The 13772-nt window shown below is 46.4% G+C and overlaps 1 protein-coding gene across 1 annotated transcript in view; it reads left to right on the forward strand.

Moving 5' to 3' along the window:
• LOC130122045 (carboxy-terminal kinesin 2-like) overlaps positions 1-12660 on the forward strand; it is a 38580-nt gene extending 25920 nt beyond the window's left edge. Inside the window, exons 11-17 of the mRNA XM_056291067.1 lie at positions 5651-5848; positions 7734-7898; positions 8034-8172; positions 10304-10443; positions 11082-11155; positions 11990-12065; positions 12616-12660. Of these exons, the coding sequence (XP_056147042.1) occupies positions 5651-5848; positions 7734-7898; positions 8034-8172; positions 10304-10443; positions 11082-11155; positions 11990-12065; positions 12616-12660 (837 nt within the window). The remainder of the gene's footprint in view (positions 1-5650; positions 5849-7733; positions 7899-8033; positions 8173-10303; positions 10444-11081; positions 11156-11989; positions 12066-12615) is intronic.
• The last annotated feature ends 1112 nt before the right edge of the window (positions 12661-13772 follow it).

The following is a 13772-nucleotide window of genomic DNA, read 5'->3' on the forward strand; positions in this document are numbered from 1 at the left end:
CTTGGCATCACCTGTCACTTTATAAGTGATGACTGGGAGCTCACTAGCTTCTGCCTTACAACCATGCCACTCGAAGAACGGCACACTGGACCCAACATTGCTGCATGGATTGAGCAGGCTGTGGAAAGGTTTGAGATCCCTCCAAGCAAGATTGTGGCAGTTGCTCATGACAATGGCTCCAATGTCGTACTGGCTGCAAACATCTTGCAGGAAAAACATGGGTGGGTGTCTATCCGCTGTGCAGGCCACACTTTACAGTTGGTGATCAATCGTGCACTGAAACACCCTCAGATCAGTAAAGCACTGGGAGCAGCGAGGTGTCTCGTCGAGCACTTTAAAAGGAGCGAACTGGCTTCAAGCAAGCTTAAGACAAAGCAGAAACAGATGGGGACCCCGGAACACAAACTTGTCCAAGATGTCTCTACCAGGTGGAACAGCACCTATTATATGGTGACTCGCATGCTGGAACAGAGATGGCCACTGACTGCGACTCTGTCTGACCCGGCAGTAACACAGAGAGGGAAACAATACCTAGACCTCAAAGCTGATCAGTGGACCCTGCTAGATGAACTGGCCAAAGCTCTCCAGGCCTTTGAATGTGCCACTGTCTACTTGAGTGGTGAAAGCTATGTGACAGTCTCCGCCCTGCCTCCACTAGTCAGAGGGCTTTTGAAGTCCACCCACACTGCCTATAATACAGCTCCTGTGCAGGCCTTCCAGGCGGCTGCTTCAGAGGAGACCACTGCACGCTGGTCAAGAGAGGTCACCATCACAGATGATGACCCAAGCAAACAGATCATTGCAGCTGCACTAGACCCACGATTTCGAAAACTGAAATTCCTGACACCAGAGGAGAGGTTTACTGTTCAGAATAAAGTACAAGCTCTGGCCCTACAGTCCAAGGATGGGAGTACTTTTAATAACCAGCACACCAGTGGGAATGAAGAAGCCACAGCAGCATCAGCTGACAAGGATGCCACAGACTCAGCTGAGGGAACTCCAAATAGGTCTGTTTCAGCTCTCGATTCACTGCTTGGATGTGACTCAACAGACAGTGACAGTGAGACCAATGATGAAAAGGATGCACGCAACCAAGCGATCAGTAATGAAGTGCTGATGTACTTCGGAGAGCAGCCCCTCTCAAAGACAGAAAGTCCCCTGTCTTGGTGGAAATTGAATGAGGCAAAGTATCCAACCCTTGCATCACAAGCCAAATCGTTTTTGTGTATTCCAGCTACTTCTACTCCCTCTGAGTGTCTCTTCTCAGCAGCTGGGAACATCGCCTCAAAGAAGAGAGCCAGCCTCACTCCAGAGCACGTCGACATGCTCACGTTCCTGCACTGCAATTTAAAGCGTTTATGAACTGCATGAGATCAGAGTAAGACACACATATACACACACACAGCTCCTCTCACTCACACACAGCAAACAAAAGACCTACAAGTCTGTCTGATCTGACTCATCCTCCCCTCCTGTTGGAGATGGTGGAGCCTAGTGAGTGGATCCACGTCCCCCTCCTGGACCAGGTTAACAGCCCCATCAGAACCGCGGTGCTGGGGCTGAGGCTGCTATTTTGAGTTACTTTTAAAACATTATTTGCACATTATCTTTACGTTTTGACTTGCACTTTAATTTGCATTGTTTAATTTATTTACTTTGTTTTTATTATGATTGATAATGCATTGACTTTCATTTGTATTATTTAATGTATTTATTTAGTTTTCATTATGATTGATGATGCATTTGATTAAACAAGTAGCTCCAAAACAAGTTCCAAATTCAAATGTTTCATGAGTCATTATTTTAATTCGCTATGGGATCGTGTTATGTTAAGACAGAGACACAGGGCGACATTCACAGGTGTGCAGACTTAAGCATGTGAGGTAAAACATGCACTGGAGCCCGGAAGAGGATCCGCGCCCTCAGGAAGCAGAGGTGGAGGGTGTGAAAGAAATAATCGTTAGATTAGTCGACTAATCGAAAAAATAATCGACAGATTAGTCGACTACCAAAATAATCGTTAGTTGCAGGCCTAGAGAGCAACAGAGGAGGATCTCTCTCCCAAGACGGACAGCGTGCAATGGATGTTGTGTTCACGCAGTTTACACAATACAACATTGAAAGAGGATCTTTAACAATGAGATCCTTGATGGAATCGCTGAGCCCCCTCCTGTACGCGCTCTTAAGCGCTGTGTCGCCCCAGCCACTGTTAGCTGCCAGTATCCTAACCTCGGGGGTGTAGTCTGCCACTGACCTAGCTCCCTGCGGGATAGAATGGAGGCAGCTAGCTGCGTCTTCCCCGTCTGCTGGGCAATTGAACACTAAACGGAATTCGCGGCGGAAGGCGTCATAGTCGGTGGAGAACGGTTCGTCATGACCAACCGCCGCCATAGCCCAACTGAGAGCTCTGCCAGTTAACGGGGCTATCACCAGGGCTACCTTAGCCTCCCCTGTCCTATACCTGGCTGGCTGGTGTTTGAACAGGAGCTGACACTGACCGATGAAACCTCTGCACTGCTCGAACTCCCCACTGAAGGCTTCAGAACAGGGGAGATTAGGCTCAACATGGGAATCATGATACGGTTGACCGGAGGGAGGCTCGGAGGGACTGGGAGCTGGAGCTGGGCTGGGGCCAGAGACTGAGGTGAGAGCAGGATGATTGCTGATCTTGGACACTGCCACTGTCAGAGCAGCGATCTGCGCGGAAAGTGATGCAAGGGTGCTCGCCGAGGAATGTGAGTTAGTCTGGAACCCTCTGATCTCCAGTGATCTGGTAGACGGCAGTGCGAAGCTCTGAATGGAGTTGAGTGCTGTGGTCCTTTACCACTGCCTCAAGAGATATAGGGTTGTGGGGCTAAGGGGCTATAGCTGTCTGAGCAACCGCCTGCCCTTTGGGTTTGCTCTGGCTCATTCTGGCTTCAACGTTCTGTTACGGCTCTCGAATGAAGACCAGAGACCAGTGTAGCTAAAACCCAAAGGCAGACGGACACAGAGTACTGAGAAACCCGAAGGCAATTTTAATGCAGGATAAAATAAACAAACTGCCACAAAATAATAACCAGCGGATCTAAGGTGGGGGGAATGTATGGTGCGGATAGCGGAGTCTGTTTGTGAGATGTGTGCTATACTACGTGTGTGTGATGAAAGCTGGTGTCTAACTTGCAAAATCTTACCTACGTGTAATAATGGAAATATGTTTGGCGGGGTGTTGTGACGATGTGTGTGCGCCTGGCTACCAAAGTCCAAATCCATTGAGCGAGGGGTTGTCCGAGGAAGTCTGAGTCCGTGATACAGGTGGATACTGGTGACGAGGAGCGAGGGAGACGCGTGGAGCCGTGGAAGTCACGGAGGGAGGGTCTTGAGGGAAACAAATACAGTGAGACGAAAAACAGGAACACAGGAGTTAGACACTGGGAGAAACAAAACAACAGCGTGGGAATAGACACGAGAAAAGGGTTACTAGGAATCACTGGAATAGGCTTGTCAGAGCTTTTACTGCAGGGTTCAGTACGTCGAAGCACAGAGAGGCGTTCTGGGAGACTTCTTGTAGAGGGCTGCCTGATTGCCGCAGGTGTGCCTGATAGATGTTGGCAAACACCTGGTGCAGTGCAGCGCTCATCTCCTCAGAGCGCGAACCGAGCGCTCGGATGTTCCCGGTGCGCCCGAGCTGGAGGAGTGGCTCGAACACGCCAGCGAGGCAGCTCGGGGCGGTGAAACCACAACACTGTCCCTCTAATATACTCCTTCCTAATCCTGTCCTTCTTCATCACTCCCAATGAAAATCTTATCATCTTCATCTCTGCCACCTCCAGCTCCTCCTCCTGTCTTTTCATCAGTGCCACTGTCTCCAAACCATACAACATAGCTGGTCTCACTACCATCTTGTAAACCTTCCCTTTAACTCTTGCTGGTACCCTTCTGTCACACATCACTCCTGACACTCTTCTCCACCTCTCTTCTGCACTCCCCGTTACTTTGTTACCCTGGTGGGGCGGTATATGACAACCACAAATAGCTTAATAGCAGCAGTAATCATGCTTGCATGGTATTTAAAGGGGAAGTTGTTACTTTGCGGACAAAGCTTAGTGAATATCCAGTCTTTGGAAATGATGACACCTGTACCGCCTCCACGCCCAACAGAACGGGATGTGTGAGAAAGCAGAGTCAACAGAAAGTGCGGCTGGTGTGGACGTGTTTTCTGGACGTATCCAGGTTTCGGTCAGGGCTAGTACCTGAATGTCTGACAGATTAGCAAGTTCTTGGATAAATTCTGTTCTATTTACAACTGGTACTGTCCATGTCACACAGAATCGGCAAGTTGAGCAATGTATTTAACAGCAGGCTTCCTAAAATGGAGACTACTGCAAAAAAACAAGGACATGGTAACATTTTTTATAGCTGTGGTAACTCTTTTGTGCCGCAGGAGGGCGTGGTAGATGGCGGACAGACACGGCTTGGCGACACACAGGTTTCTTTATTACATGTCCATTTACAAAGTTCAAAGTCTATTCGTCTGCACGGTGGACAGGCAGTGCTCAACAGTGCTGGAACCTCTGCTGTCTGGCTCCTTCTCTGTGCCGCCATGTGGTTTCGCTGTATCACCCTGTGTGTGATATATGGGCGGTGCTCAACAATTCTGGAGCCTCTGCTGTCTGGCCCCTTCTCCGGTCTCCCGTGTCATTTCGCTGTATCACCCTGTGTGTGATCATGCCTGTCGGTGTCAGGTCCAGGACTCCAGGACCAGCTTCACTGCTGAATATAAAGGGCAGTTTTTTAGTTTGGTACGCCTGAGGCTGATCACTAATCAGCCTCACTATTGGGTCTGCTCTCCTGCGAGCCACGCCCCCTCTCTCTTCACTTACAGCCGAGGCTAATCCATACCCCACTACCACAACAGCTATGACAGACCAACAGTAGCCTATGGCTCTGTAGGCTTGTAGGTTAAAATATGAAAATAGCCTACGAAGCTATCAGGTTGAGTGTAAACATATGAATGACTGAAGTGTCAATCATATGCATCAGTGTTGATGGAGAAAACAGAGAAGACCTATCAATTGTTCACCTATCAATTAGTGTTGATGCACCCTTTTCACTCATTTCAGGGTGTAGATTTTTTTCTTTTAATTGTTAATTGAAAGTGTGAGCAAACTCGATAAGGGATGATTTTCCTGTTGCCACGATGAACAAATACTCTTGTCATGCTTGCATGTTAATGCAAGGTGACCTTCACCCTGCTATCTGTTACACTATGTTTTGTGTTTCTGTTGCTGCATTTACAGCTTGTATAGAGAATTGGTGTTTGAGAGACAAGTCCTTTAAACAGGAGGCTGCATGTTTGAGTCTTCAGCATCAACATTCATGTATCCTGTACAGCTGTCCTTGAGCAAATCAAATTGTACATCTCTAAGAAGCGGAGTGTCGGTGTCTTAATTGCAAATTATGAAATCACCTCACATTCTCTATCTATCTGAGGGTGTGCGGAGGTATTTCAGAGCAAAATGGGGAGAAGCTGCATTTAAATCACTAGCAACTTTCCCTCGTTTGAAACATCCAAGATGGCATTTTTCAGAATCTGATTTTTAGGAATCCATCAGTTCTTCCTGATAACGGTCAGTGTGACAGGTGTCCATCTCCCGCACTGTGCTCTCAGGTCTTTGAGGAGATCTCACTGCTGGTGCAGTCGGCGCTAGACGGCTACAATGTTTGCTGCTTTGCCTATGGCCAGACAGGGAGCGGCAAGACCTACACCATGGAAGGAGGAGACCTGGAGGAGACCGGGGGGGTCATTCCCCGAGCTGTGCAGCAGGTCTTCAGGGCTTCCAAGACGCTGAGGGAGCAAGGCTGGGAGGTCAGTGAGCAGACGTTGACCAGATTATATGTACTGAAGTATGAGCTCAAGTAAAGCACAAGTAAATTATAAGGTAGCACAGTAAGTGCTGACACACTTGACATGGGGACATTGGAACCAAACAAGACGGCATGGGTGGCACAGTGGTTAGCACTGTCAACTCACAGCAAGAAGGTCCTGGGTTCCAACCCCAGGGTTGTCCAACCTTGGGGGTCATCCCAGGTCGTCCTCTGTGGAGTTTGCATGTTCTCTCCATGTCTGCGATGGGTTTTCTCTCGGTGCTCCAGTTTCCCCCACTATCAAAAAGACATGCATGTTAGGGTTAATACTCCTGTCTGTCCCCCTGACGGAGGCATGGCGAGACGAACTGGAGTTGGTCCCCGGGCGCTGCACGGCGGCTGCCCACTGCTGCTAGCTACACAGCTAGGATGGGTTACATGCAGAGAATGGATTTCCCTACAGGGATCAGTAAAGTATATCAAAAGAAAAAAAAGAAAGAAAACCCCAGACCTTAGGCTATATGTGTACTGTAGCACACAGCTACACCCAGCATGCAGTCATGTATTCAGTAGTGGTGTGAGAACATGTCCATACAGTTGACTGTCGCAATACTATCCTCCACATTGTTTCACTGATTTTCAACAACACGGTATCAATACTTAAGAATGTATACAGAGACGTGGCCACAGAACCATTGTGTAGCTTACCTCTCTGACCACTAGGTAGCAGTATTGCAACAGCACCCCCATTGCATAGCTTACATTGTATTGTAACAGCACTGCTCTGAACCACCACAACGAAGGTGTTTTCAGTGTCAGACTAGCTGTAGCTGTGATTACTCTGATTTTACGCACATTTAAGTGTTTTTTTTTAATGATATTTTTCTAAAACTCACAAAATATTGAAAAACACCCATGTTTGTGGAATCATAATGTATCACAATAATGTGAATCACTTGTGTCATGATATCAAATTGTATAGTCAAATGCTTGCCAGTACACAGCCATACAACCACGTGTTTAGACACATGCAATGTGGGTTTTTTTTTAATATATTTTTTTATTCAGATTTTGTGATAGTTACAGGTCATTACCAATATAACCCCACCCACCACCCTCCCACAACCTTTAACAGCAGCAACATAAAATGTACAATACAATAAGACAACGACAAAACAACAGTAAATTGACAGTATGAGAGACAAATAAATAAAATAAAATTGGCAAGTTGGCAAAATGGTTGGACTGCATGTTGTTAGCGTGTCGTCAGTGATGGTAAGATGACTCAGGTGTCTAGGAACATCTCAAATTACAGCCCCTCATCCATAGGAAGCCTCTGCAGGGCATTAAAGAACAATATAAAGAGTGGACATTTTGTGGTGATTTATCATTTTAACCCCGTCAAAGAATATTTGATTTTCGCCAACTTGAGAAAGAACATCACATCTTTAAGCCAAGAGGAGAAGGAGGGAGGGAGTGCAGACTTCCAGTTCAGAACAGCTCTGCCACGGGCTAACGGGGTTGTGAAAGCCACAATGTCCGCTTGTTTACAATTTAATGAGAACAAATCTGTGGGGATGCCAAAGATGGCCATAGAGGGGCAAAGGTGGCTATAGAGGGGCATGGCTACAGGCCCATTCCCAGGACATCAGGAAGAGTTTTAAAGACTGAATGCCCGCTGGGTTGCAGTTTGGGGCAATGAACAAACATATGAGAGAGGTCACATGCGGAGGCATGACACCTGCCACAACTGTCACTGACATTGGGCTATGTGTTGGATAGTGTGGATTTGGAGAAGTGTACTCTGTGATGCAGTGTGTTTTGGCGATAAGTGGGTTCAGACCCTTATAACTCTTACCTGAGCCTCTCTATTTGTTCCATCTTAGTTCTCCTTCACGGTGAGCTTTCTGGAGATTTACAATGAGACCCTGCGAGACCTTCTGTACACTGGCATGGCCAGCAAGAGGCCGGAGCTGGATATGCGCAAGTCAACCAATAACGAGGTGACGGTCACCAACATCAACTACAAGAAGGTCACCTCTGAGGACCAGGTACAGACACACCTCAGCGGTTCTGTCAGGGCTGAGCAGTTCAACAGATTTATTTCATCTCACTCTAAACCATAATCAAAAGTCCCTTCACATTTTTCTGTCTCTCTCACATGTCTCTCTTTCTCTGTCTCATAGGTGTTTGCCTTGATTGACTTGGCAAAGAAGAACCGTTCTACAGGACAGACCAACCTCAACGACTGCTCTTCTCGCTCCCACTCGGTCTTCAAGCTGGACATAGAGGGCGAGCACGCCGGCAGGGACATCAAGTGCAAGTGTAAGTGACCGCTTTCAGCATAGTGTCATGTAGCATGTAGAGGGTGGAGCATGTCACTCATACTACCACTGGCCCAGTGCCATTTTCTGTACAACTGAAGGCCTAGATGATGGCACGAACAAGAATCCCCCTACATAGTGTAGCAGCTAATGGCATTTCTGCAGGAAAAGCTTTCACAAGTAGAAAGAAGTACTAAAACTGGGACAGATACTCCTAGGGGATTGTTCTTTTGAAAAAGCCCATTAGCCATGCAAAACTCAAGATGGTTGCCACTTTTCCAAAACAGCCACCATTTCTGGCTCAGAAATACTATTTTGGGGGCAATCTTGTGTAGAATTGTCCAATGTAGAATGAGCTTGCTATCAAACCATCCCTTTTTGACCACAGAGAAGCCAAATTTATCACTCCACAGAGGCTAAGAAACTTTGCTCTACCATATCTCAGCCATTGAAAGAAAATAACCTGCTTACTGAGCTATATACCTCAGTAAGCAGGTTATTTTCTTTCAATGGCTGAGATATGATATATATATATATGGTTATAAATATCAACACAGATACAGAAAAAATGTTTAATGCATTGCAGTACAGGCCTGTTTCGTGTGACGCGCACTCATCAGCTGTTAATCTGATGAGTGCACGTCACATGAAATAGGCCTGTACTAGGGATGGGCATGATTAATTGATAATTGATCGTTAGGAAATTAGTCGATCACATGGATTTTTTATCGATCAACGTCCATATCACATAGAGGTTGAATTAATGAATTTCACTCCGTGGCAGCAATGTTGAAAGAATGAATTTCACTGCCTTGCAGTAATGAGACCTCTTAACCAGGCGGGGGTGCAATTTTTACATCTGGAGACCGAAAACTGAGCTAGTACCAACCGGCTACCATATTGGAAAAATAGCCTTCAACATGAAGCGCATAAAGCGAAGTGTGGCTAGTGCAGCCACCGGAGCCACAGCCACCGCGCCGGCGTCTGCCATGGCACTACTTTTCGGGGAGCAGTACTCCACTCCACGCGACACTGGCATCGAAGTAGAAGTTCAGAACTTTCTGAGGGAGACTCCCCCACCCCTGAATTGCAACCCCACAGACTGGTGGAAAGTGAATGGAGGGAGGTTCCCCAGGCTGGTGAAGTTAGCGTGAAAATACCTCTGCATCCCCGCAACTTCGGTCCCTTCGGAGCGAGAGAGTGTTTTCAGTGGCTGGACTGACGTCACGTCACTAGGCTGTGTTCGCGTCTCACCCCTGAGCATGTCAACATGTTCATCTCGCTGAACAAAAACCAGTAGGCTGGAATTATTTGACTTTGTTAAGAGTGGACTGTGCACAGTTATCCTTTATGTGAGTAACTGTTGTTTATTTTATTTTCTCTCTCTCAGCTGGAGGCCTATTGGAGTCGTTCAAAGTTACATTTTGTGAAAAACTGTCAGCGCTAAGTAGGCCTAATGTTTTTATTTTATTTTTTAATTTGCATATTTTATACATAGCCTACTTATAATTTATATTGTGGGGAATTGTTTCTCAAAGAGGCTCAATAGTGTTTAAAAGTGCAACAGCATTAGCTCTTTAATTAGTGGAGAGATTTGACTCGGCCGGGCTCGTGGCTGCCTTTTTTATGCGTGGTGACGGACTGTGATACGCCGGTTTTTTACAATTAAACAGTTAAACTTTAACTACCTTGTTTAAAAGCATTGTGGTTGTATTATAAGTTAACTCCTTTGATGAATAAAGATTTAATTGCGGAAAAACACGCCTTCTTTGGTATTTCTGCCATAGGCATTTTTTTTCATTAAAAGTAATTAACAATTAATCGATAATTGATCGTTAATTTTCACGATGATCGATCAAGGAAATTTGATCGTTTGCCCATCCCTAGCCTGTACTGCAATGTATTAAAAATTTTCTTGTATCTGTGTTGATATTTCGCTCCTCATTAGTTGAGTACTTTTAACGCCATTGATGGTTTCGGAAAAAACGCTATATATGGGGGGGCAAGCGAGGGGGGGCGGTGAGCAAGGGGGGGGCACCTATCTTATCTTATTTGATGGATGTCCGCTGGTGCTGCCAGTGTGTGCTACAAGTGGCGCTTGAGTCATTTGTGTGTTTGTGTGTGTGTAACAGCCTCTCTGTGCCTGGTGGACCTGGCCGGCAGTGAGCGCATGGTGAAGAGCCAGTCTCAGGGGGAGCGTTTCAAAGAGATGACGGCCATCAACGGCTCCCTGTCTCACCTGGGCATCGTCATCACCGCCCTGGCCAACAAGGTGAGTCAACAAGATTCAAGAGCCTTTATTTGTTACACCTCATTATACAAGTGTTTCAGCCCCTCAACACTACAGCAACAAAAGTAAGAAACAACAACAAAACAAAACAAAAAAGCACTAATAATAATAATAAAAAGTGTGTGGTGTATGTAAGGTGCTCTGTGTGTGTGTGTGTGTGAGTGTGAGTTTCTAGAGGTTGTGGAACTGTACTGAATGTTCTTTGAGTTTAAGTGAGAGAGTTGGTCACCTTTTCAGGACGGGGAGAGCTGACTGGTTTTCTCACAGGGTACAATCTAGTTTAAGTGGTTTTGCTTTACATTTACATGACCACAAAGCAGCCTGCCTGATGCATTTACCATGGATGCATTACTACAACCCTCACTACTGCTACAACATGTCTCCATGATATTCAGTTATTGTCATCTGTTTGTGAGGCAGTGTGACAGTCATCCTAACTGAGCCTACCGTCTCCATAACACTGGTCTGGGCTTCACCTGACTGCTTCCTAGTTTCACATTATTTCCAGACTGTGGTTGGCTTTGGTTTCCCACAACTCCAAACCCCTCAGATGTGTTTGGTTACAGGCTGACATGATGGTTTAGTGGTGAGACTCAAACCTGTGTGTGTTTGTGTTCCAGGAGAGTTATGTTCCATACAGGAACTCCAAGCTGACCTACCTGCTGCAGGGCTGCCTGGGGGGAAACAGCAAAACGTGAGTTCAGTGTATGACACCAGATGTTTGTTACAAGAAGTGTATGCGGCATCCAGCTGGCATGGCGGTCTATTCCATTGCCTACCAACACGGAGATCGCTGATTCGAATCCCCGTGTTACCTCCGGCTTGGTCGGGCATACCTACAGACACAATTTGCCGTGTCTGCGGGTGGGAAGCTGGATTTAGGTATGTGTCCTGGTCGCTGCACTAGCACCTCCTCTGGTCAGTTGGGGCACCTGTTCGAGGGGGAGGGGGAACTGCAGGGAATAGCTGATCCTCCCACGTGCTACGTCCCCCTGGTGAAACTCCTCACTGGCAGGTGAAAAGAAGTGGCTGGCGACTCCACATTTATCAGATGAGACATGTGGTAGTCTGCAGCCCTCCCCGGATCAGCAGAGGGGGTGGAGCAGAGACCGGGGCGGGTCGGAAAATAGGGTAATTGGCCAAGTATAATTGGGGAGGAAAAAGAAGTGTATGCACCATGGTGTTCTGTGTCAGAAGAAAATAGACTTGTACATTCCCTCCACGCCAGTCCTCTGAGCAAGTTCTGTGGACAATAAGACACTGCTGAGTGGTCTTCATGATGACATGATGGATTTATGATGAGTGGTCTTTATGATGACACAGCGGATGGTCCGCTGTGGCGACCCCTAATGGGAGCAGCCGAAAGTAGTACTAGTAGTGGTCTTTATGATGACATGGTGGATTTATGATGAGTGGTCTTCATGATGACATGATGGATCTGGTGGGAAGATACAGGCGGCGGCTGCTTCAACAGGTGTTCTTCTGCTTGGTTTGTTTGTGTTTTTACAACACGTGTGTTCCTCTGCAGCCTCATGTTCGTGAACATCGCTCCAGAGCCGGACAACTTTGGAGAGACGCTGAACTCTTTGAGGTTCGCGTGCAAGGTCAGTGGCCACATGTTTCACTAACATCTCCTCTCCCCACCTGATGTTCTGCCTTACTTGTCTTTACACAACCGTGTCGGGGAGCAGGTGAATTAAGCTTAATGGAAGTAAACAGGTTGTAGTGCTGTTGTCATGGTGTTGGCTTTTTTACTACGACTGCAGCTCCTCGTGAAAAACATCTCACATTTCCAAAAGTGTAAAACCCTGAAGTTAATGTTGAAAAAGGGTTGTGTTTTGTTTCTCGTTGCACTGTCCCTCCAGTGTTAAGGATGCACTTTGAACAGAAAAGAAATCAGGATTGTGATATTTACTGCTGTAGGGTTCAGACTGCTGGGGGATGTCCTAAATCCACACCTCAGATCCTCCACAAACCAAGCATTTAAAAGTGAAAACTACTCAAAAGCGCCTACACAAACACACCAGCACGTTTGTCTTCATTCCCCCCGTAGCAAATGGTTATCAGTGTAGCGCAGCCTCTCTTGGGGTGTAGCTGGAGGTCAGGTGTTTAGCACCGACTGTATTTTCACTGCTTTGTTTTACTCTGTTCCAGGTGAACAACTGCGTCATTGGGACCGCTAATTCCAACAGGAAGTAGCCAAACATCACCCCACCTTATAATGCATTTATTATTGTAACTTAAATTCTTTTTTAACGAATAGCATGTTTTTTTTGGGTTTGTGTATTTTGTATTTGTATGTAATGAAACTAAAGGATGAACCAGCGTGTGCTGCCCCTCAGTGTTGTCTGCACCAAACTGTTTTTCCATATAGACTTGCCGCAGCTTGATTTGTACTGAAACAGCTTTGCAAGCACAACTGTTGTTCCTTCTCCTCTGTTCGTCTTCTCTGCAGTACCCCAAAGAACACGTGTGTGTGTAAGTAATCAGTGATTTGTGATTTAGGTTCTTACCTTCTTCACACCTGTGATGGTCATTTGGAACGGCTGAAACTTAAAGCATGGCGATTCTAATCGTGCTACCTTGTCTACGGGATTTTCAATGTTAGCTTAGCATTCATGCTAATTGCTTGTTGATTGTGATTGCTAATGAATGAGGATTTAGTGTTTGTTGGTGTGAGAGCAAGAGACAAACACATTATAATTGTGAATATGTGTTTTTATGCCTGTATTTCAGTTTCACAGTGCTTCCGACAGTAAACATCCTAAACCACCTGCTGTCTCCTGGGTGTTTATTAAGGAACCTGTTTAGCTATCTGCCAGGCTAGCAGTCATGTCTACGTTCCAGTAAGAGCAGAATAGTGAAAAGACAGACGCCTGACGGGTGACCTACAGAAAAGTGGCTCTTCACAGAAATACACAGCATTCTTCTGCCATTGCAGCTGCGGTCAGCAGGATGGAGACACTTGAAACACTATCACAATGCTCCAACACCTCACGTCAGTTGTCCTCAGCCAGTGCCATTACAGCCAGAGCACGTGCAAAAGCAGAAGCAGCACGTGCACAAGCATCATTTGTGCAAAGAGAAGCAGACATGACTAAGGCGCAAGTATACATTGAAGAGGAACATTAAAAGGCTACAGTGGAGGCTGCTAGAAAGAAAGTGGCGCTTCAAGCCAGTCTGCACGCACTGCGGCTAGAGCAGGGGTGGGCAGTCTTATCCAGAAAGGGCTGGTGTGGGTGAAGTTTTTTGTTCCAACCAATCAATTACATGTGTCTCCTAATCAAGTTCCTCAGCAAAGACTCTACTTG

The sequence above is a fragment of the Lampris incognitus genome, chromosome 12 (assembly GCF_029633865.1).
Source record: "Lampris incognitus isolate fLamInc1 chromosome 12, fLamInc1.hap2, whole genome shotgun sequence".
NCBI classification, from domain to species: Eukaryota; Metazoa; Chordata; class Actinopteri; order Lampriformes; family Lampridae; genus Lampris; species Lampris incognitus.